The following is a 25,081-nucleotide window of genomic DNA, read 5'->3' on the forward strand; positions in this document are numbered from 1 at the left end:
CGCTTCTCCCAACGGTTACAATTTTTCAAATTAGGGGAAAATCGAGTCCTGATTGGCCAGAGAGGCAGCTTATGCTCGTGCGTGGTACGGAAATAGCGGCGCCTCTGGGTACTGTCGGAAAAATGGATGACCGTGAAAAGAGGTTTTAAAAAATGCATAATTGCGAGAAAAAAAATAGCTACCGCTTATAATTATTTTATTTTATTTTTTTACTCGCACTCTTTACTATACGAGCATGCGCTCTAGAAGTCTAGCACCTTTTCCCGTTTTCTTTCTTTCATCGCTAACAGGATTTGCGGGAGTGCACGTGAACGCAGCACGCGTAGGAGCTGACAGGAAGTGAAAGCTCTGTTGTTGGACAGACGCTTTCTCCCAGCTGACGGTGAGTTTGGTCTTGTTTTTGTTTTGTTTCTTTTAAACAGGAGATTTCTACACGAAAAGTGGTGCTTAAGTTGTTAAAGTTTGTGGGGGGTCTTTTCTTTTTCTTTTTTACGCCAAAACTAGAATCAGCAGATGAGGAAAATTAGTTGCTATTAAATTAGTGACCGCAACTGCTGTGTGGCTAGCACAGTTAAGTTAAAAACATTCGGGTAAAGAGCACATTTTAATAATGTACACTGTTTTTAACGTGTTACTACTTTTTCCACACACAGTAAGAATGTAATATATGACACATGAGTGAAAACTGAACTGTAGCAGTCCCTGCCGCTACTTTAAAACCCATCTGCACCGAGGTGTAAAGTAATGCTTTTGGATGTACACTTCCATACGTGGAGGAGACCACATTTGGTTTGATGTCGATTCCCCGCGGACAGCTGGACATCGGTCACCTGTTTGAATCTGGGCGCCAAATTGGCCCCAGTCAGACTCCGTGTATGGATCAGGTTTTGTAGGGGACAGATGAACAGCGTGTCCTCACAACAAACTCTGTCTCTCTCGCTCTGTGTGTGTGTGTGTGTGTGTGTGTTGGACTGGGTGGGTGCTGGCAGAGGGCCTCCTATTGTCGCTGCGGTCCTGGCTGTAACAAGAGGAGAGAGCGCACAAACACTACAATATAACTGATCCGGTAATAAGAGCTGAGCCTTTTTTGGCTGTTCTCTTGTTTTTCAGTGAATGATCAGCTCTTTCTCACATTGGTTAGATTTGAACGTGTTTATATGATAAGTAGTAATTATACACCCAGATTACTTTATCAGGTATCTGAGGCAATCTAACACATAATGTTCAACTTTTCTTTTTTTTAATGTAAATAAATTATTTAGCACTAAGACTGTAGTTAGAACTGTTTTACTAACCTGTGTCATCTCCAGTGACACTGCAGCAGTGTGGCAAACCCTTCTCAGTGATCTGAAAATACATTCTGAGCTAGATCCTCAGGTAAAGGTTTTGGCTAGTTGCTTTTAGACCCACCAATAAAGGAACGGTCCCTAACCAGAGTGTTTTCATAGGTATTCTTATGAAATGCTAGCAGGGGAGACTGTTAGTATCAGTGCTGAGCTATCAGGCGAGGTAATAATGCCTCTTTAATATGATAGCCTAACTTGAGGATCAATATGGGCGCTAAGAGAAGAACTATGAGACTGTATGAGGGGGTCAGGAGTGGCATAGAAGTATGTGAGGTGTGTGGTAGGAGTGGCAGATGGCTTCAAAGTGGAGGTGGGATTATGTCCAGGATCTGCTCTGAGCCCCTTCTTGTTTGCAGTGGTGATGGTCAGGCCGACAGATCTCTGTGGATTGTGATGTTTGCAGACAACATTGTGATCTGTAGTGGGAGCATAGAGCAGGTAAGACATCCTCAGTGGAGGTGTTCCCTGGAAAGAAGAAGAACGCAAGACATAACGTGTATGAATGAGAGCTAGACAGGTGTAACAGTGAAGGTGGATGAGTTTACATACCTGGAGTCAACCATCTAAAGTAACGGACAGTGTACAAAAGAGGTGGAGATGAGTGTTTGGTTGTTTCTGCGATATAGCAATGAGAATGAAAGGAAAGGTTTATGAGATGGTAGTGAGACCTGCTGTAATGGTTTGGAGACACTGGCAGTGATTAAAAAGACAGCATTTGGAGGTGGCAGAGCTGAATATCCTCAGATTTTCATTAGGAGGCACAGGATTAGAGATGAGCATATTTGTCACACTTGCATGTTTCAGATCATCAAACACATTTTAATATTAGACAAACATAACAAAGGTAAATGCAAAATACAGTTTTTAAATAATGATTTCATTGATTAAGGGAGGAAAAGTTATCCAAACCTGCCTGGTCCTGTGTGAAAACCTAATTGCCCCTCTTGTTAAATCATGGATTAACTGTGATTAACCACATAGTTTGGAAAGCTATATTCAGTTTCACTAAACACATTCAGGCCTGATTACCGGCAGACTTGTTGAATCAAGAAATCCCTTAAATTGAACATGAATGACGAAGTGAAGCAGACTAAAAGATCTCAAAAAGCAACACATGCCAAGATCTAAAGAAACACCTGGGATACAAAGTCACTGACATATATCAGTCTAGAGTCAAAGGTTACAAAGCCATTTCTAGGGCTTTGGGACTCCAGCAAACCACAACGAGAGCCATTATCCACAAACCTGGAACAGCGGTGAAGCTTCCCAGGAGTGACTGGCCTACCAAAATTACTCCGACACCACATCAACGACTCATCCAAGAGGTCACAAAAGAACCCAGAACAACATTAACATCTGCTCGTGACCTCAAGCTGAAGTGCACTTGGGTTCTGCAGCAGGACAATGATCCAAAACACACCAGCAATTTCACCTCGGAATGGCTAAAGAAAGACAAAATAAGGACTTCGAAGTGGCCTAGTCAAAGTCCTGACCTGAATCCGATTTTCAAACGGTTCATTCTCAAAAACCCTCCAATGTTGCTGAATTACAACAATTCTGCAAAGAAAAGTGGGCAGAAATTCCTCCACACCTGACATACCAGTTCTTGCTGGTAAAGGAGGCCCAACCAGTTATTCGGTTTTTCACAGCAGCCTTGTAGGTTAATAACTCGATCCTCACAATAGCTTTCAGTTTAAGTCTAATTAAGCCCCATATTCACTAACACTTCATTTATTTCTCTAAACATATGCAACAACTGGATTTTTGTCCTGCCAGATTTTCCTCTCCCCAAACCCTCACCCCTCCACCTGAGCGCCAGTCTCCATCATGGACAACCTAGAGGAGGACCTGACGTGCTCCGTGTGCTACTCTCTGTTCTCCGACCCACGAGTCCTGCCCTGTTCACACACCTTCTGCAAGACCTGCCTGGACAACCTCCTCCAGGTGTCGACTAACTACTCCATCTGGCGTCCGCTCCGCCTGCCGCTAAAATGCCCCAACTGTCGCAGTGTGGTGGAGCTGCCCCCTGCGGGTGTAGATGCTCTGCCCACCAACGTGTCTCTGCGGGCTATCGTCGAGAAAGTAGGAAAGAGTGACTGAGATGAAGTGTAACATGCAGTCAGAGCTTTTCTCTCTCAGTTTGTCTTCATTGGTCTCACATCTATTTTGCTTGTGTGCCGTCCTCAGTATCAGATGGACAGTGAGCCGCGACCACCGTCCTGTCCGGAGCACCACAGGCAGCCTCTGAACATGTACTGTATCCAGGACCGGCAGCTAATCTGCGGGCTGTGCCTGACGGTGGGGCAGCACCACGGCCATCCCGTAGACGACCTGCAGGCAGCTTTTATCCGAGAAAAACGGACGCCGTCACAGCTCCTGAAAAGGCTCTCTGAGGAGAGATGGGCACAGGTGGAGATGACTCTCAATTTTGCAACACTCAAAAGTTCCCTAGTTATTAAAGCTTAGTTTACATGTAAATGAATCTTCTCTCCTCTGCCAGGTGTGTGAGCTGGGGGAACAGCTGGAGCAGGAGAAGGCCTTCTGTGAGGGTGTGGTGAGGCAGGACCGACAGGAAGTCAACCAGTTTTTTCAAACACTGGAGGTGGTGCTGGCCAGGAAGAGGCAAGCCTGCCTGGACGCTCTAGATAAAGCTGGAGCTGAGGTGTCGCGGGCGTATGACCCTCTCATCCACCAAGTAAAGGAGCTACAGGTGTGTACATACACCAGATCTATAAAACCAGTTGTGTGCTCATCAGACAGAATTATTTAATCTAAAATAAAGGTTTGTTATTTTTAGTCAGTTTTTTCAATCGTATTATTTTCTGTTTTTTCTCCTGTGGCATGCACCTGATCCAATAACAGTCCTGTTTCCTGCAGGAAGAACAGCTGGATCTGGTGTCCATGGGTTCGTCTGTAGAGGATGAAGACTCGCCCCTGGTCTTCTTGGAGAAGGTGCATTTGTTCAGAGAGCGGGTGGAGGAGTTCATTAAAACCCCTCTGCCCTCTGTGATGAGCCTGTCCGTCACTCCACGGGCAGCAGAGTACCTCCAGCAGCACTGGCCTGTCGTGACCATCGGGAGCTTGGAGGAGGCACCTGTTCCTAAGGTGCGCTGCTGTGCCAGATGTGGCGGTGCTGGGAGTGAAGCTGGAGGGGATCGCTCCAGCAGAGGGGTTCAGGACGTGTGGGGTGAGCTACAACCTACTACATCGGTGGTGCTGCTGGGGCTGCTGCTGCTGTTGGCGGTGCTGTGGGTGAACCCGGTCGGAGGGGCGTCACTCGGCTTCTCCCTCATGTCTCGGCTTAGCCACTTGGTCCACAGCCTGAGCAGCGAACTCATCACATGCGTGTGGGACACGGTGGGGACGGCATGTACCGCGGCGGGGGTGGCTGTAGATAGATGGAGCTCACAGCTCTCTGCGGTGGGTGTTAGGGTGTTTGAGCACCTGGCTGCCTTATTTAAAACTCTGTCCCGATAAGAACGGCCAAGCAGGTTCAGAAAACCTTTAACATGTGTTTAGATTTTTTTTTTTTTAAAGTCTCACTTCCCTGTTCGTGTAGAGACGGAAAGAATCCACCCTAAAACAGTTTGTAAACAGCTGCTACTCGCGATTTTACGTTCCTGTTTTGTTTAACAAAACGAAAGCCACAATGGTGAACGAGATTTTGCTGACGTCTGCACAGCGAGGGTTTGGGACAGTGACCTTTTTCATGAACAGGAAAACTTGAGGTCATTCTAAATAACAAAAAGTCAACCAATAGATGCAAAGACTGAACAAAAAACATTAATAAAAGATTCATTAGAAATGTCTTAACCACAAGTATACCTTTAGTCACACTCAAAAGGTTGTATGTATGTATGTTTTCTCTAATGTGATTGTTTGTTCTGCACAAACATTTCAAAAGCTTCCTGTAACCTTCTGTAGGTGCACTTTGTGTAGCTTTATATCCTTTTTCCTCTATTGTGTTATTGATTTTGCTCTTCTTTGGACGCATGTTACTCTAAATAATGTTCAGAACATCTTACAAGCATTTATCAAACACTAATCCATCTTGAACCGTTCGGTCATCCTCTGTCCAGTCTTGCTATGGGACATTTTAGTAGCTTTCCTGCCGTTTCTATACTTGGGACACGAGCGCAGCAGGCTACACGTAGAAGCCCTCACACGGAGCGATTTACGGTGACTGGAGCAGTATGTGAAATTTAGAGCCTGGTGAGTGGAAGCAGACACACGTTGGACCCGAGTTAAAGCCACCACAGATCATGTTGCAGTGATGCCGAGTGCCTCCTTGACTGTGCCTTTAGCCGTCATGCCTTCAGCTCGCCTCGCTTAATAGCTTTACAGTAATTCCACCAGGACCAATACATCGTTCCCAGGGCAGAGCTGACTTTAAAAAACAAAAAGAGCCCCTAAAATGCTGCCCTGATTTACAGTCAACTTTTAAAAGTTGTTACTTTATTTTGCTCAGTTCAGCTCTTTACTGAGTATCCAGCAGATATCTGTGCAGTGATGCAGACTCTGCACAGGTATGATACAAACCAGGATTTTATATGCTGCTGAAATCAGACTGAACTAATGTAGTCACACCTGTTGTAGTGTTTGTAATTTTATAAACTTCAGTTCATGTATTGAAAATAAATTTAAATACTTGTGTCGTGTTCAGTTTTTCCAAAGGTGAGATGAAACATTTTGTGCTGCAATGAGAACAATTATTAAGTGAGCTCCCTTTACTGAGCCAGTAGTGTCAAATATATCTGCAGTTAAATGTCTTTACAGTGATACTGGAGTTTTGCTGGTTCAGCCAACGCTGTAGGGAGTTTGCTATACCTGGGCAAGCTTTTCCCTTTACAACTTAAACTACACATTTAATATAAAAAGAATTTAATTTTAATAGTACATCTCAGATTTTACACACAGACAGCTGCTGTAACAAATACAAAACATTTGTCAGCACATATTTGAGAAAATTTTCTTAAAAAAAAAATATAGCAGCATTTCATCATAAAGAACACAATATTTACATGATGTGTGAAAGGTAAAGTAAAAGCAAACAGGGTTCTTGGGTTTAGGCAGTGATGGCATCGTGCTCTTTAAAGACGATGGTCTTTGGGTTGATTCCCACACTCTTGGTGGTGTTGTTAGTTTTGTAGATGCCGATGAGACGATCAGCGATCTCGAACATGTTGTTCCTCAGGGAAATGATGATGAACTGTGCGTTCTTTGTTTGCTCCTGAAAGAAAAATATTTTTCCTTTAGTTTTACACCACCTTGCTGCTTTTTAAAGTAGCACTACTACTCAAAAGGGTGAATGTTTGAGGCATTAACAGAATCAACCGCTCCATACTCACATAAATGTAACAGGCCACAATGGAGACGTTCTTGAAATCAAGAGCAGCATCAATCTCGTCCATGAAATAGAGTGGTGTGGGCTTATAGTGGTGTAGCGCAAACACCAGAGCCAAGGAGCTGAGGGTCTTTTCTCCTCCCGACAGGTTAAAGATCTTCTTCCAGCTTTTCTTGGGAGGACGAACACTAAAAAAAAGAAAAGAAGTTTGTTTGTCTAGCAAATGCATCATCACCCAAAAAAACAACACAAAAAATACTCATGTTTCGACTGTGTGAGATCTTAGAAAGACGGGAACGCTGTGTGTAATTCATCATCTCCAGAAATTGAACACACTCCATATTTTAATCGGCCTTCATGCACAGCCTGAACCCGCTCTCAGTGCTCGGGTCACCATGTGGAGCTCACACATTTCAGCAAACAAGATGGCTGATAGCAAACGCTGCTTAACACAGTCCAACAGCTGCACACAGCTGTAACTGTGCTATTTTAAACTTCATGAGTAAAAGTACATCACATGCTTACACCTGACCATGTGCAGGTCAGGGCATTAGTGATGTGTGTTGTTCAGTACTGTTACTTGTTTTTACCAACAGTATCCATCATTTGAGTCCCGTAAATGTTAAAAGGAAGATTCGGGATCAGTTTTAATAATAGAAGAAAACAGACGTACACTAAAAGAACAGTTTCACTGTGCTTGGCAGAAAGTTCAGAACATTGTGGGAAGAGGTCAGAGTGACGTAAGAAAAATCATAAAGCCAGTTCTACAAAATCTGAGGAACATAATTATAATGAAATGAATGAATCTCAGATTTTTAAATGCCAAAAAGATAACAGCATTTGGAAAAAGGCGAATAAGAAATTATTTTCATCCCTCTAATGTTAAAGACAAACTGAAGGACAAACTAGATCTCTCAAAGGGTCTGAGAGCTTTTTTTGTGTGTTAAAGAATTTAGATTTTTACAATAAGTCGGCCTGAATATTTGTTTAATTCAAAGCAGGCAGGATTTAGTTTGGTTTTTAGTTTATTTGGATTGTTGGGATGTAAACAAGTGTTTGGTTTTTCTATCAGATGTCCTTGACATTAATGAAAAACCTGCATTGATTCAAAAGCAAGCGATGAAATCTCTGCCCTGATGAACCTCGCAGTGATCACCTACAGTCACTCACTTTACCTGAACATGATGCCCTCAGAGAAGGGGTCCAAACTGTCCACGAGCTCCAGCTCTGCATCACCACCCAGTGTAAGCATCTGGTAGTTTTCCTTCAACTTGTTTGTGATCATGTTGAATCCAGTCATGAACTCATTGAGGCGCTGTTTGCGCAGGTCCTCGTAGCCACGTTTGAATTTGTCCCTCTCTGTAGTGATTTCATCAAGCTGGGCGACACGCTGCAAGTAAAGCTCCTCCTGAGAACACGAACACACACAGGCAGATTGAAATTAAAATTAGGCTGTGAGCTCATTTCCGTTTTGATCAATTCTAAACAGAGCTGCTTAAAATAAAGCTATAAATGGACCACGAGAGTACCATTAAACATGCTCCACACATTGGCTGAACCAGCATTAGATCAGAAAAAACATAAAATAAAACAGCAGTATTAACAACAGTCACTGTGCATTTCAGCAACGGCGAGTTGTTAGGTAGCAGGCTGCCTGTCACGCCTGTGCATACCTTCTTCTTGTACTCTGCGATGGCCCCGAGGTTGGGCTTCATCTGAGCACACTGGGTCTCTAATGTGATCATCTTGTTGATAATGATATTGGGATCTGAGATTTCATCGAGTTCAGCTGGAGTGAGCACAGGGAGTTCCTCTGCTGGCTTGTCCTCAATGGTATGAAGGGACAGCTTGGAGGCCTGTGGAATAGAAACAATAGTTTTTACTATTTTACACCATCATCCTGTAGAGCAAACAAAGATACAAATCAAAGGGCCTCAGATATGATTAAAGCATTCACAATTAGAAAATGAAAAAAGTATCAATATAAAACAAAGTGTGTCTGTTATCACTGGACTATTTTTGTCCCTTGCTTTAAGTTTGCTGAGTAAATCTTCATTAATGTTATTGTTACAAGAATAAAACTATAGTAGTACATCAATTCACAGCAACACCTTTCCTCTCCCACCTCTTTCTGCCAGTGTTTGATTTTGTTATTGTGTTCGGTGATGGTGGCCTCAATCTGCTCGATGCGGAGCCGGACGCTTAGGGACTCCTCCTGCAGAGCGTGCTCCTGCTGCTGCAGCGCCTTTATCTCCTTCAGCACCCCCTGATACTGCTCCTGCACATCTGGCAATGCAGCCTGGAAGAAACAGAAAAAACAACAGCAGTCAATTAACATCAGTCCTTCACACGTTCATTTTTTTTTCTTACAAAATGCAAGTGGGACAGCAATGTTTTAAAACAACTTGCTAAAATGTAAAATCCTTCTAAGAATAAATCAGTGCAAAAAAAAGAAAGAAAAAGAAAAATCTTCTTTTTTTTTTCTTCCTGTGAAGAAAAATAAAACCAAAGTGGATGAAAAGTTCCAACCTCAGCCTCCTGACAGTCTTTCATGATCTCTCCAGCCTCGTCTTCCAGTTTCTTCAGCTGTTCTGTGAGTTCAGCTATTGACTTCTCATTCTCCTCCAGCTCACGCTGCACACAAGCCACACTCTCCTCAAACTTCTTCAGGTTGCTACAGAGGAAACAGCAAGAGTCAGAGTTGGTGACAGACACGTGTGATTAGAAAGATTACTGCTGATGATCAGTAGTGGATCAAAAACATTACAGAATGACTGCTGAAGAGCTAACATATTTGTCTACACAAGGATCTTACGCTAACCCAGGCCATCATCCTGCCTGCACAGGAGGCCAGCTGTAAACTGAGCAATATGTTAGTGCAGCAGCTTCATCCGTCTACACAGAATGCGTTAAGACAACTGAAGTAAAGGTCAGCCCCATTCTGGCAGCAATTCAAAGCCTGAAACACAACTGTACGTATGTGCATATAAATATCAAACAAATCAAATAAATCCTGAAGCACAAAAAAACCCAAAAAAACAACAACAACAAAAAAACAAAACAAAACACTAAGTACACAAACTGACACAACCAAAGTAACTTAACATTTTATCCACATCATCTCCCTCCTTATCAGTTTGTCGTCAACAGTATTTAAAAAAACAACAAAAAAAAACCAACCTAATAATAATAATAAAAATTGTGTATTATAGTTATTGTCTGGTAATGAACTACTGTCAGACAAAACACTTGCAACTCGTTTTAAAAGGCAAATGTATATCCCAGGTGTCCTACCTGACTATTCTTTTTCTGCCGTGAGGGTAAAAAAAAAAAAAAAAAAAAGTGATTTGACACGGCTCATAAATACTACTTGTTAAAACAACAGTAATCCCTGCACTGCTGCACTCTGAGGCCGTCAATCACATTAATATGGCGCGTCTGTACAGTCAAATCTCATACTTTGCATATTACAGAGTGAACTTCAAGGTTAGAAACTTGGCTCGGATCTTAGAATAAAATCTACTGTGGTTAGATACAGTGCTACCCAAACACAGATTCACTTAAACTGCAGTCACAACGCCTTCTAAAAGATTAAAATCTCTTTCATACACAAAGTGTGTAACTGTGGTGGTAGGTTCATTTGTCTAAGTAAATGTTTTTGGCTTTCAGACCTGCTTCAGTGTGTCAGTTCATAAGCTCCCACTTTGTTCGTAATCGACTCAACAGCTTGCCATGCCAGACAAACCACATCACACACAGACCAAGTGTGTGTTTTTGCTACAGCGCACTGCCAGGCTGTCCTGCCTACATGATCAATCTTAATGTTCCAGCCACAGACACCAAAGACTAGACACCCAACACACTCACCACTGCCACAACACTGATTAATTCAAAGAAACCAATGACAACAACAGGAGACAGGAATTTAGTGACAGAAACCTAATGCTACTTACATGTGATATTAGTATTGAATATTCGTAAGAAAAAAAAGAACAAAGGAAAAACAAACAGTATAGGGTGTCCCCTCTTTAGATAAAAGGGAGCGGTACCTGCTCTTTCATTACAAAATAAACTACATCTGAAAAAAAATATTTCCCAGTCTCTCAGAAGCAGCTGATTCAATACAAAAACTTCCATGAAGCCATGCAAAAAAAAACAAAAAACAAAAAAACAACAACAAAAAAAAAAAAGACTTTTATACTATGGAAGTTACAGGACGTTTAGGTCCATCAGGCAGCATTTTGGTAAAATTTTGGTGGCAGCCTTCAGCCCCTCAAATGTGGCCATCTGTGGTACTTATGAAGTTATAGAGGCTCAAAAAGTGCCAAAATTTCAACCCATTCATGTGTATTCTGCACACTCCTAACTCTGAAAATGTTCACTATTTCTTATAATAATGTTCCTGTAAAAAAACAAACAAACAAACAAAAAAAAAAAACCAACCACCTGATTCTGAGGGGCTCAGGTGGGAGGTACCGAATGACTTTTCATGGAATCAACCATCTGTCCAGCTGCATGGATAATTCAGAATATTCCTGCATATTGTAATATTACTGAGGGGCATGATACCAGGTACAGATAACTTTTATTTTCTTTGTATAAGTTAGGTATTTAACCTGTTATGTACGAGCAGAGACTCACACATATCAGAATTATAAATAACAGGCTTCACAGTGATTTCACCAGTAGCCACTCGTCTGGCTGAAACCACGAGTCTACGATCAGTGGATGCACATGTAAATGAGTTTAAACAAGCATCATTTCCTCACCGGCCAGCTGTCTTTATGGCCACTTGGGCTTTGGTTATGGTAGAGGAGCACTCATCTAGCTCCTTGTTGATCTTGTCAAGCTTGTCCTGCTGAGCTTTAAGCTTGTGGCTGTTGATGTCTACAATCAGATTGTGGAGCCTTTTCACCTCATTTTCCACCTTCCCAGCCTTACTGGATGCTGCCTCATAGTCTGATTGAACAAACAGGAACAGCATATAGGAGAAAAAACAAGACAAAGATATTTGTATTGATAGATTTAGAAGGATTCAAGAATTAAATTCATGTATACACAAAAGATAATCTGGTTATTAAGAGCAATAATGTGACAAGATTTTTTAAAACAAAATTACACTACCAAGTGATTATATATATTTTTTTAAACATCTCAAGAGAGTGAACATTACCATATTTAAATGATTAACAACAGTATTTCTCTTTAGTGTTTACAGGACATTACCTTGTTTGAAGGCCTCCAGGCTCTTCTCCATCTGTTTCTGTTTGGCCTTGTCTGGGGCAGCTGCCAGCACATTGGCTTCAAGTTCCTTGATCTGAAGTTTCAAGTGAGTCTCTTGGTCAGCTAAACTCTGAAAGAAACAAAGAAAAAGAAATAATTCAGATTTGCAAATGCAAAAACTGTTTTAATCAGTCAAAACTGTCCTATTTGATGGCTTACTAATAGCAGGGGTTATTAATTAGATCAAAAACACAGCCAAATGAGTGTGAGAGAAGCAGAATGAATGAAAATTATGTACAGTCATGCTGTTGGTGTATTTTTCCAAGGTGTTCTTCATGTCCCGGAGCTGTGGCCGCAGGCGCTGGACGTTCTCTTCTAGCTGCAGCTTTCTCTCTTGGCATCCCTGCAGCTTCGACACTTTCTCATTTAGCTTGCTCTCCATGCGGTCAAGCTGCAGAAAACAAATGAAAATCATCATGTCCTATACACAAATGCCTAGCTGTGATTATGTTTTCTACTATCCATCACTCCTGGGAAATGTGTATAAAGTAAAATCTCATGGCAAGAATTATTATTTTAAAAGTTCACATCACTCATGTGGATTAAGGAATAGTTATTCACTCTGAAAGGAGACCTTTCAAAGTGAATAACTAAGAACTCCAAGCTTGTGTCTTGCAGTTTTTCTCTGCAGTTGTGGTTTGCAATAAACACTAAACAGACAGTCCGACAGATACAGTAGGCTGGTGACTAAAAATGGACTCAAAGATAATGTTTCACTTTAACGACCAGTTAGTTCGAAACCAAGAGAGTTTCACACACTTTTAAATGTTTATTGAATTCTCACATTGCATTTTGTGGTGCCCATTATTTGTTGATACTTGTGCAACTAGTACTGAAAAGCTTAGGCACCATCTGCTCTCATAGTCCAGATGTATCTGTGGACCATTTGGTTGCAGAGGCAAAGATCATGTATGCGTGAATTTACTTGGTTTGCAGGGAATGCAACTGTTACTTTAAAAGAGATTTAGCTATGTTCAATTAAAATACAAGTTGTATTAAACATTATAGCTTAAAACAACTTACCTCCACCTGGGAGACTTCAGTGCCAATAGAAGAGCCCATTCTGCCCTTCATGACTCTTCCTCCTCCAGTCATGGTTCCTGTGAAACATCGGAAAATTATTCAAGCTTTTTAAAAACTTTAACCAAATGATCTGATTGAGAGGGTCATAAGTATATATATTTTTTAATGCAAGCAAGATAGACAGAAAAGATAAATCACCCACCAGCCATCTCTATTATCTCTCCCTTCAGGGTGACCACTCTCCAGCGTTTGTCTTTTTGGTAGGCTATCCTTGTGGCCTGCTCCAAGTTTTGGGCCACCAGCGTGTCCCTCAGGGCAAAGTAGAAAGCTGGTCGCACACTGTCATCGTTCACTCGCACCATGTCAAAAAGACGAGGGCTGTCTTCTGGGGTGCGAATGGAAGCCATGCTCTTCTCCCATACTTTCATCTGTGCAAAGGAAGTTAAGATGAATGAGCAGGAGCAGCAAGATACGGAGGCCATCTGAAGGCACAATATTTCACAGAAAATATAACTAAAGTCGTTAAGACTTAAAAAATGATATTTCGCCTGACTGAAGTTCTTTAAATCCTTCATATTTACCTTGTCAAGACCAATGAAGGTAGCAACCCCAATGTTCTGTTCTTTTAGGAATGTGACGCATTTCTGAGCCGTGTCAATGGTATCAACTACAATGTTGTCTAGAGCACCACAGCTAGATGAAATGGCCACATCATACTTCTCATCTATGGCTCCCAGATCTCCCTACAGGCATAAATATATTTAGAATCATCAATCAATAGAAACAAGCGAAGGAAAGTTATTGAGTTCTGCAATTTTTGCATTTTCTTTACCAATCGTCCATAGATGCCGGGGATTCTGCCACTTTTCTTCTGCTGCATGAGAGCATCCAGGACTTTTCCACGACTGCGGTTCGAGGACAGGGAGCTCTTGGCTTCATCTACTTTCTGCCTCAATTCCCTCACCACCTCCCTTGTCTCATTATCAGTCTTCATCAGCTGCTCCAACTCTTCCTCATCCTGCAGAGAAACAGAAGGCAAAAACTCAAAACACATGATGGCTGTAACACAAATTATCTACAAAATGTTATCTAAATGACAGTGCTGATGTTTGGTTCTACCTTCTTTAGCTCCTGTTCTCCTTCAGGTATTTTGACCTCCAGGTCTTTGATGGCGGCACGGCGCTCCCGCAGTGTGTCAGAGGTCGTCTGCAGTGTCTGCTTGGCTGTGTTGAGCTGTGTCAGAGCTGTGTTGTGGCGGCTAAGGTAGATGTCAAGCTCCGACTGAGCGAGGTCCATACGAGAACGGGTCTCATTTACAGCCTTGTTGAGCTCCATGAGCTCCTTTTCTTTTTTCTGGATTATACAAGAAGATTGTTTTGTTTTTAAAACAAAACAAAGTTTCAGTGAGCACACAACAAAAACCATGATGTATACACATACCTCTTTGTCCTGCTGCAAGCCGCTGGTCTCTTCCTTCAAACTCTCCATCACATCTTTAAGTTTTTCTTCTTCTTTCACCTTCTGCTGCTCCAGTTCTTCTTTGCGAGCTGTTGCCTCAGAGATGGCCTTTTCACTGCTGGCTGGTATACCACGCACTTCCTCCAGCTGAAAGATGAGCCAGACAGGACAATGTGCAAAAGCATATGAGATGTGTCCAACTCCAAAATCTAAGCAACAGTTGCTACATTCCCTCCCTCCCTCCAGGTTAACTTGACAACATCAGTAGTACACACTTCTACCACCCACCGTGAAACAGCCGTTTACTTCCTAAATTAGAAAAGATAAAACAAGAGAAGAGTGTGGGAGACAGGAGGTGTAAGTTTGTTGTTTTGGGTTTTTTTGACAGCGACAGTTACAAAGAAACTGTGCTACGCATCCAGACACAGGCCAAAACACACAACTGTAATCAACTATAAACACATATTCAGGACTGAGCAAGCTCTGGTTAAGACTGGCACAACAATCTGCCACTTGGCAGGGCTGAAACAAGCCAAGGAGTGGTGCGTGTGTGTATAGTCTATGTTTTGTAGGGTTAACTGCGGGTGAAATGTGAATGTAGCTGCTGGGAGCGTTACACAAGCCAGGCCATAGTTGACTACCATACAGCAGAACACTGCTCCCCAGAGGTCTGCCTGCCTCTGCCCAGCTCCCCCTCTGACCAAGATGTTTCCAGAGCACAGCCATTGTAGGTGGAGCAGATTGGCTTTTAGAGCAGAGGGAAATGAGAATATTCTGACAGTCATGAGACAACTCTTGATTACTGTTAAGAGTTTTTTTTAAGTTCGTGTTTAAGCAACAAAAAAAACGTGAGTCTAAGAGACAGGACGACCGCAAACTGTGAAACAGAGCACACACACTATCAACTTGTGCTACTTCGCAGCCCCCTAGTGGCTACTTTAAGACAGATCGCCCTTCCGGACTCATATAGGGCTTTATTTTTTTCCTGTGAATAATGTCAGTTAATTTATAAAAATACAGAAACTTGACTTTACCCAAAGTAAGAAGACACACACGCACACACACACACATAAAAAAAAATTAAAGCAAAGCCCCTATACACTTGGATACAAACTTATCTTTCAGTATCATATGGCATTTGTGCTTAAGACTAAAAGTGTGTCAACAATATTCAAACACTTGTGTACTAAGTTTCAATATACAAAGTTTTGCTTTGTGTTGCTATGGCTGTCATACATCCTCTGCCAGCAGTCAGACTTCACTTTGTTCTGTTCACACAAATATGTATCATCCTTAAAAGATGACAGAAAAAAACCAACATAAAAATAAAAAAAAATTATTAAAATATACAAACTAAGGCTAGTTTTATATTTTGCGTTTAGTATGATTGGTAATCACTCTGTAAGCCCAAGTTTAAAACAACACTGCTGACAACTGTAAAACATGAAGCTGTGTGTACTCGGTGGAAAACTTCTCAGCCTACAAATGATTTTAGTAAATGAAACACTGAACAAAAATGCTCAAATGTAGTTTCTGTCATATATTTATTTTAAGTAAGTTGCTGTAAAAGGGTTACAAACATTTTTTCCTCTCTCTGCTTCAAAACAGTAGCCATGGTGTTTATTGACAAGCAAAAGAAAATGTATTTTTAGTGCCCATGTTTCTGTCTTGGCCTTCATACAAATTAAATACAGTAACTCATAGGGTAACCATGCCACTGGTTACTTTGTGTAACCTTGTATTTGCAGATGGATTTGTATACTAAATTTCCATTAAATAAAAAAGGGACAAAACTACACCATACTGACAGATTTTGTGTCTGTACCTCTGAATCACATGTGAATGCCCACTGTGATTATCAGAGTGGCTCTAATTACTCTGAAACAATTGTGTAAAAGTTGTCTGCAATTTAATGTCCAACACACCTTTTCTTTGTCCTTCTCCAGCTGCTTCTGCAGTTTCTTGTTCTTGCTCTTTGAGTGTTTAATCTTCTCACGCACTTCAACGTCCTGCAAATCCAGCTGGGTGAACTTCTCCTTCTGGGTTTCAATGTATTTGTTGAGCTTATTTTGTTTCCTGGTGGAGGAATAGCATTTTTACTGGGTACATTCAAGTCCATCTACTGAAATATTATATAAACTGTGAAAATCTGAAAAAATATATACATTAAGCGCATGTATATATAATACAGTATACTTATCATTAATGTTCTTCCAGTTTTCAGTTCCTGCACATTATTTATTTTAGAGATGATTTGTCAGTTTAAAAATGATCTATGGTCACCAACCCGAAAATTATGAAAATTATTGCATATATAAATTTCAAGCACATACGCTTCTTTGTGTAAACATTTTTTGTGTGTAAATAAATTAGACCCATGTTTGTTACACTTGATACACCTTCCAGATAAGAGATGCTTAAGCAACCAAGAAAAATAAATAAATAATAAAATAAATAAAACAAACAAATACAAAATGTTACTAAGTCATAAAAAAAGTGAGTAATGTGGTAAAAGTTACATTGGTTAACAGAAGGAGAAGAAATGCAAATGCCTTACTTTTCCACATTTTTGAGTTCTTGGTTCATTTTCTCCATCTCTTCTGATAACTTGGCATTTTTCTCAGTGAGCTCCTTTGTGTCCTCCGAGATCTTTTGCTTTTCCTGCTCTTTATCAACCACACGTTTCTGCAGATCATGACTAATGACAAAGAGAAATCAGAGAGAGGGAGAAGGGAAAAAAAAAAAAAAAAAAGAGGAAAAAGAAAGTCTGATAAAACTTTATCATTTACATGGAAAGCAAAAGACTATGTTTGACAGCAGAGAAGCATGCCCAGCTGCTCTTTTGAGTATTTGAAATGGAGAAGTCTTTTCTGTACAACTGCTGGGTCTGCATTTTTATTTTTATTGATGAAATTTTTCCATGTACAAAACAGAGGTGGTACTGGTGTACTCACATGTAATACTGACAGAGCTGACACTTGTGTTTGAAGATGTCATTTTCCAGGGTGAGGAACTCCACAGCTTTGTTCTTTTCTCCCTCCAAAGCATTCTTCTCTTTTTCCACCATCTTTACTCTGTTTAGCTTGGGTAAACAAAATATAGCAGTATTTTATGTCTGGTGATAAAACTTAGTTACTTGCATAGTATAAAAAAAATTATTCAAATAATAACTTTAAGGAAAAAAAAAAGCTTGTCAACATGGTAACACAGTACAATCAACAGAAAATAATTTTCAATAAAACCCAATTATTAAATCTACTGTATGCTTCATAGTTTCCTGTCAGTGCATCATTTTCATCTCAGACATGTGTACTGAAAGTACCCCAAAACATATACACACACATAAGAAAGCCTCATGAGACTACTGAATAGATGCTCAACAATTGTAGTCCATACACAGGAAGGAAAGTTGGTTAGCTAAACTGTGTGAGCAGACAGTATTTGAGTTGTCACCTTCTCTCCCCTCTGCTCATTGAGTAGCTCAATGCGGCGAGCCAGAGTTTGGATGGGTTCCTTGAGACGGCAGGAGCCAATAATGTCCTCCAGGTACTCCAGCATGCCCTCGTCATGCTCTGTCTGACCTTTAGGCTTCATCATGGCAATCTGCTCCACCTCACCCTAGGCAAAGTCCACAACAGCACATTGGCAAAAATACTGCTTGCACCCATTCACAGAAAGCCAAAATGAAATGGGTAATAATAATTTGTAAAATAAGATTATTATTTTTTTTTTTTTTTTAAATTATCCACATGTTTAACCATTAGGGTGTGGCCACCTGAACTTATGGCTCTAAACTTGACTTAACACTAGTTTGCCACACACACACACACACACACATATACAAATCCTGTGCAAAATAATAATAATAATTTTTTAAGTTACAAATCAGGAGTATTTTTTTACTACTTTTACTCAAAGAAGCTGAAAACAAAGAGTGTAATTAAAATTCAACTACTTAACAACTGACTAAAAAATAATAATAATAATAAAAACAGATGAAATCTGTTAAATTATTAATTTCTGTAATCACATGCTTAACACACTTCAGAAATACTAGTGCTAAAATAAAAACATTGCCTCACAGCAATCACCGGACATTAAAAAGATGCTAAATTTATCATATCCAAATTTAAGGTGGTTGAAAAACAAATGCTGGTGTAAACATGCAAATTCTGACTTCTGGTAACTACACCACAGTTACATTTTCAAATTACTGTACATGTACTACTTGGCCCAAAGTTAGGGACAACTCTACAGTATAATTATATTTGTCAGAACATGTGTTCATTTTTATTTATTTATTTTAAATAGGCTGGCTAGAATAATATTGCCAGGTAAGAAATTTCAAGTCAAACAAAAATTAGATCTAGTTGTAGTAAAAACAAACCAAGTCTCAAATTGGGCTTTTATTTATGTCTAGGGGAAAAAAAGCAGCTCATATATTACTTTTTAGGTATGAAAGAAAGGAGAAGCCAGTTAGAGGAAGGAGGGGGAAATCCCACGTCATCCTCTGCTCTGACCAGTGCACAAAATAGACAGCTTTCCCTTTGCCAGAGGCCTGGAAAAGTGACCTTGGAAAACAAACTCAAGCCTCTTCCCATAGTCATGCAGCCATATCACTGACAAGAGACATCCAAGGAGTGTAGAAATGGACATGCACACATAAATACAAAAATGTCGAGCAGAGCAGGTTTAAGTGTTCACCTGAAACTACCCCATTAAAAAAAAACTTAATGGATAAATAAAACTGGGAAAACAAAAAAAATTTATCAGCTATTCTGCTTTACTCAGTTGTAATCCTACATGTCTCTGAGTTCATCAGTAACAACAAATAATAATAATAATAATAAGAGGAGAAGTAGAAGTATAAAAAGTGAAATGATTTAAAAGTCAGAGCAACACAGAGCTAAATAAAATATAAATAAAAACGTAAAATTATGCAAATAAAATAATAAAAAATATTTAGGACTGCATTCCATTCACAGTTGAGGTAAATTGAAATAAATACATAAAAAACTAAACAAACAACATGTTGAACCAATAATAAAGCCATGGTAATGAAGGGTGTTTGATCCAGCCACACTGAAGCAGCACTGCTAATATTGGGGTTGGGGTCTATTCTCACACGCCAATATTTACGTGCTGCTAAAGCGTGGCAGGTACATGGGAAAGGGAGGGCGGGGGCTAACCTGTCCCCACTGGTGGGTCAGCCTCAAAGATTCCCCCCACAAGAAAATCTTAGTGACTTATCCAACTACAGCCACTCACATGCCGGTCCAAGTGTGGATAAAACTGTATCTTTTCCTTAAAATCCTAAAGCAGCAAATTATGGTTCGCACCTTTTCCACATTGTTTCAAACCATGATGCGCTGCTATAGTAGTCTAAGGGCTGGCAGAGGGCACATCTATTTTCCAAATCCAGTGCAACAGGTTATTCCCAAAGACAGTCATGGTTTAAGTTATATGAAACACTTTGACTCAAAGTGGACTAAGACATGGGTAGAGAACAGAGAGCAAGAAATCTTACAAAATGGGATGGTCACAGCAGGGGAAAAAAAAAAAACTAAACTAAAACAAAAAACAAAAAGCAAAGCTAGAACTGGAAGAGGAAATTGCATTAAAAAAATTACCTGTAAGATCAGAAATCTGTTGTGGTCTAGGTCAATACCATGGCTTCGCAGTAAGGCACCCACTTCTTTGAATGTGGCTTTCTTGCCATTGATATGGTAGGCTGAGGAATTGTCTTTGTTGGCAGTCCTGGAAACATAGAACTTGCTGTTGGGGATGACTTCGTAGTCATCTCCTTGCTGATGGGGGAGGGGCAGAGGACAGAGAGCAGCTTAGAAGAGAGCAGTTAAGAAGAAATTCAAACAGCTCCACACAGAAAATTGCAATATTTATAACATTTATAACACTAACAAATACATTAGGATGGCTAGGGCAAAAAGCACACTACATTAAAAACAAAATAAGAAAAAAAGGCTTCTTTAAAAAGTATATAAAGCTGGCCAGAGTAACATGCAGATACACCCTATACATACTGGAGTGTATGGGGTGTAACATATGAAGAGAATTAAAACAGTTAGATAGTTAGATTAGATAAAATAATGACAGTGAAAATACAGCATAAAACAGAAAATTAAGTACTTTTAGAAGAAAGTCTAAAACTTTAAGTTGTTTATACTACTTCTGATTTTTTGTTTTTGTTTTAGATAACAGTTTAAAGCTGATATAGCACACAAAATTTGACCATCAGTTTAACAACTTGATTTGAATTTACTTTAAGCTAATGAAGCAAAGAGAAAGGCTCAGACACATTTATGAGTACACAAGGCAAAACACTTTCTCACACCCCCTGTGGCAGATCAAATATAGAAACGTGTTTAATTCTTTGAACTACAGTTCAGTCGATTTTCAGTGTAATCTGTCATCTTATCCACCCAACTGAAGTTCTCTCTCAATACAAAAGCCACTTTTTTTTACTTTTCACAGTACAGTTAAATGAGTAGAGGCTAATTACTGAACTGCAATTAAAAAATATATTTAAAAATAGAGGGATCAACTCTAGCACAATATGAACTGACTATGGCATGTGTGGGTGTTAGCTGTAACTTTCATAACTGATTTGAGTCTTTGTTTAGTCACTGTTGTGATCACTATGCAGCAATATTATACAGAGAACAGAAAAAAAAATTTTTTAAATTCAACAAACACCACTATCCTTCAGAAAATATTTCTTCTCATCTTTCTGCATTTGGGCTACCCATTTATTAATTCAGAGTGAGTGCAGCATGCATCTGTGTGACAGAGATATATATATATATATATATATATATATATATACACACACACATACACACATACACATATATACCTTATCAATAATCTTTTGAAAGTGCACCTCCACAGTACAGCTTTGCACATCTTTGTGTTGATCAGAGCTGTGAATCAGCACTGAGAGCTTTTTCGATCTGATCTTTTGAGCTCTGTATCCAAACACAAAGAGCATTGAGTCTATCACATTGGACTTCCCACTTCCATTTGGACCAATGATGCAGGAAAAGCGCTAAGAAAAAGGTAGAGAAAATAGAAAAAAATAAAATAAAATCAATAATGTAAAAACAGAGTCTATCCTGTAGAGTTAAACAGTAACATTTTATTTCAGCAAGACTGCAAATTTGAATGTATTCCATGTGAGTGTAGTTAAAGTTGTTTTTAACATAGATAAATTATTTAGTAACAAAGAAATAGAAAAAGGTATGAAGAGAAAGTTTACAGAAACTCACAATTTTCAAGAGAAGTGAGCACCCCACTAGATCACTACCTCTTGTGAGATAGACTCACTAAATCAAAATGGAGGAGTCTGACTTTTTCCACTTTGATTTTATTTAAGGCAATGATGCTAAAATATAGCAGGATAAATTATTCTGTGACATGTTCTCTTTTCTACTACAAGAGGCAAAAATCTATGGGTTTATACCATATGAAATTAAACAGAAAAAAAAATAAATTAAGAGTGGGATACACAACAAGTGATGTTAAATCTGTGACACATCAGAAGAGTATTTCCCAGGCAGGGATTACATGTGTAACCATGTTTGGTCGTACCTTGTGAAAAGGCCCCAGAATCTGCTCGCCTGCATATGATTTAAAGTTTCGATTAACTAAATGTGTTATCATCAGGCGAGGGGCGCCCGGTTCATTGGTCATTGCTGGGGGCGGAGGTGGAGGGATGCTACCGACAATCTCCTCCAAACTTCTATTATCAACGATCTCGGTAGCTTCCCCGTGAGACGAATCTGTGGCACACAAAAAGTACAACTTTTATTCTTCTGTTCGACTCGTTTCAGGTGGGGGGGACAGTTGTACGTGGGGGAGGGGTAGAGAAGCATACTCGCGCACACACACACACACAAAAAAACAAAAACAAACAAAACACACGCACCAAGTTACAAGAGCAGTCAAAGTACGACTCCAGAAAGAAAAGTTGACAGGCGTTATTTTCCTTTGTTCTGCAAACAAGAGCCAACCCCAAAAAAGAAAGAGACCATGGCCGCTTATGAACGAACCCACATTATAATCCAAACGCTCTCCACCAGAAGCGTTTGTACGTACTCAGATGCGCCACATTGTCGATGACAAATAACTAAAGTGGAAATCTCAGCCATCAGCGTCACATTTTCACTCATGCCTGTCTGTGCTCAAACAGAAACAGGAAAACTGGTGTTTTGTGATAATAATGTGTAACGCAGAAACGATTATGTTGCCATCACACAAAGCCACAACGACCTGTCCAAAATCTATTGTGCTCACATAAGCATAAACAAGCTAAGATGTCGATGTTTGTCAATTAAAACCTCGCAGCCAGACACCCAGTGAAGCATTTCAACATATTCTACAAAATACAGACATCACCCACTGCTTATGTGCATCTTATAGGGTTCGCATACAAATCAGTGAATATCAAGCTTACAAGAATTAAGTCAAACACCGCTCTGATCTACTACACAAAGCACCTCATTTTTCGAAATAAATTACCTCGTCTGCTGAGAAGATCCGGGGAAGAAGTACACTCGGCGTTATCAAAATCATCTCCAAAATCATTTTACTGATGACTGGCACTTTAGTGAAAAATATATCAGCCATTCTAACTCCGTGTTGTTTAAGCAAGAAGGGGGGAAAAAAAGCTTTACAGCTGTGCCAATTGGCCCCTACCAATACAGCAATACACGCAAAGGCTTTGACTGAACAACTTATTTAGATTCACAGACACCAAAACACCCTTTGTTACTTGCCAGTTTTCGGCGGTGCCTCCTCTTGGCCATTGGAGTTGGTTTCTTGAGGGGGTACATCTAGCTCGTCTTCGGAGTCAGACTGCGACCCTTTCCCTCTTGGCTTGGCGGAGGCAGTTGAGCTCTTTGCAGTTTTAGATGGCATGACTTGAAATCTGAAGGGGTCATTGGTAAAAAGGGAATATCCATGAGTGGTTTTTGTGCCTGTCAATCTCTCAACTCCACTTTTAGTCGGTTACACGCAGCTTCTCTGTCAGCCTCTAATCATTACCACAGTCAGATCCCATTGACGCCCAGCTAACTGTTAATCGGTATATTTTGCATATCTTAACATTGCTGTTACAACAATGAGTCCAGCATAACACGAGTTACTCCTGCTGAAAAAGTTAAAATGAGATAGCACCAATCCGATGACTGCACAGAATCATAATCTATTTCAAGTTTAAAATCAAGCATCATTTGTCTTTAAAATAATCTATATTAAAATAATAATCCCATCCTTTCACAGAATAATTCTAGTAGGCATCTGCATCTATATCACGCATTTTATTTTGCCTCGCGAACCTAGGCGGTAAATAACGCAGCAAAAATAAGGTTAACGTCACAGCAAGTGAAAAACGACTCAGTTAATGTGCAAATAGCCTAATTATTTCCCCCCTTAGCTCTCTTAGCCTAGCCTGCGTTACACAGCCACTGCTAATGTGGCTGAAGTTTGGCTGAAGTTGGTGGTGAAGACCCAACGTCCTAAATTGATCGAGGTTTCAAACCGACACTAATATTAACTTTCATCCCCACAACGTTTTTGTTGGGGCGGAGGCGTAGACGAGCCAACCTAACTCGCTAGGTAATTGGTACGCACATTCAAACAACTAATGCAACGTTACCCGTGTTAGCATAACGTTATAATTACATTCACGTTTGCCAAATAAGTAACTTGGCAATGGCAGCGCAAACTCTGCCACGCTGTTTTTACTTGCTAACGTTACCGTTACGTTAGCTGCACTACTACTACTTCTGCTAAGTGATTGGCTAACTATATGAAATGAAATATCGCTGCGACGCTAAAGCTAACATAATGGCTAACTTAAACTATAAAAGGTATGAGTTGCTGGGCTCTATAAAGTCAAATGCAGTGTCGGCATAAATGTAACGCAAATCCTATCCAACGTCAACGTGTTATCTGAAATGAAAGGAGTTGTTAACCCTAGTATTAAAGTTAAACGAGTAAATACATTAGAGCCCGCCGGTTATGAGGTATTTGCAACGCGAGCATTACTTAAACGAGTCGGAAATGTCACTATTAGGAGTGAGTGTCACTGTGGGTTTAATATAAGTTAAGACGAAACGTGATTAGGTCTCATTATTTCTGTTAGTATGTGTAATAATGGTCTGCTCGCTTTCAATCAGAAGCTAACGTTAAACCTTAGTTTAACTTGCCGTTACTGTTAAGTCCCTCTTCAAACGTAATACATTTCAGCAAGTAGACGGAACCCAGTCGTTACTTTCCGCTAAAATACTTCCATGTACCTTCCACAGTATAACCACGATCTGTCAAGAGTCTTCTTTTCAGACCACAGTCGCTATTACGCAAAAAATAATCGTCAATCCAAAGTTTGGCAAATATAATCCAAAAAATTTACTCCCGTGTCACTCCGACTCGCTCTCCTTAGTTGACAACTCAAACTTGTAAATGGCGCCTAAACCTCGCTGTCGAACCAAATTCGTTACAAACTGACGCAAGGCACCATGGAACGTTCAAAGGGCAGGGGGGGGGGAAACGAAATTCAAAAAAGGGGACGAAGCCAACTCCGCCTCACTCCAAACAAACCGCATTC

General features: G+C 40.2%; 2 protein-coding genes across 6 annotated transcripts; one reads left to right on the plus strand and one right to left on the minus strand.

Annotated features, from left to right (window-relative positions):
* Positions 1-39: 39 nt before the first annotated feature.
* On the plus strand, positions 40-6,001 carry trim59 (tripartite motif containing 59). Of its 3 annotated transcripts, XM_063493812.1 has the most exons (6): positions 40-382; positions 990-1,066; positions 3,123-3,428; positions 3,534-3,755; positions 3,847-4,056; positions 4,224-6,001. In XM_063493812.1, exons 3-6 carry the CDS (start codon positions 3,174-3,176, stop codon positions 4,821-4,823), a joined length of 1,287 nt encoding a protein of 428 aa, XP_063349882.1. In that variant the 5' UTR covers positions 40-382; positions 990-1,066; positions 3,123-3,173; the 3' UTR covers positions 4,824-6,001. The 3 variants fall into 3 exon arrangements, with proteins under 3 accessions (XP_063349882.1, XP_063349881.1, XP_063349883.1); XM_063493811.1 differs by lacking the exon at positions 990-1,066; XM_063493813.1 differs by lacking the exon at positions 40-382 and having other exon boundaries at positions 400-1,066.
* Positions 6,002-6,251: 250 nt separating this feature from the next.
* On the minus strand, positions 6,252-24,915 carry smc4 (structural maintenance of chromosomes 4). Of its 3 annotated transcripts, none has more exons than XM_063493815.1 (24): positions 24,774-24,915; positions 23,250-23,401; positions 22,063-22,253; positions 21,356-21,520; positions 20,085-20,261; positions 17,908-18,072; positions 17,409-17,536; positions 17,012-17,152; positions 16,380-16,530; positions 14,437-14,601; positions 14,116-14,349; positions 13,829-14,014; positions 13,578-13,739; positions 13,199-13,424; positions 12,997-13,073; positions 12,212-12,364; positions 11,917-12,043; positions 11,460-11,649; positions 9,220-9,364; positions 8,816-8,989; positions 8,364-8,546; positions 7,866-8,098; positions 6,695-6,878; positions 6,252-6,576 (listed from the first exon to the last, which is right to left on the minus strand). In XM_063493815.1, the coding sequence occupies exons 2-24, from the start codon at positions 23,389-23,391 to the stop codon at positions 6,412-6,414; spliced, it is 3,864 nt and encodes a 1,287-aa protein (XP_063349885.1). In that variant the 5' UTR covers positions 23,392-23,401; positions 24,774-24,915; the 3' UTR covers positions 6,252-6,411. The 3 variants fall into 3 exon arrangements, with proteins under 3 accessions (XP_063349885.1, XP_063349884.1, XP_063349887.1); XM_063493814.1 differs by having other exon boundaries at positions 21,329-21,520; XM_063493817.1 differs by lacking the exons at positions 23,250-23,401; positions 24,774-24,915 and adding an exon at positions 22,993-23,070 and having other exon boundaries at positions 21,329-21,520.
* Between the last annotated feature and the right edge of the window lie 166 nt (positions 24,916-25,081).

The sequence above is a fragment of the Pelmatolapia mariae genome, linkage group LG14 (assembly GCF_036321145.2).
Source record: "Pelmatolapia mariae isolate MD_Pm_ZW linkage group LG14, Pm_UMD_F_2, whole genome shotgun sequence".
NCBI classification, from domain to species: domain Eukaryota; kingdom Metazoa; phylum Chordata; class Actinopteri; order Cichliformes; family Cichlidae; genus Pelmatolapia; species Pelmatolapia mariae.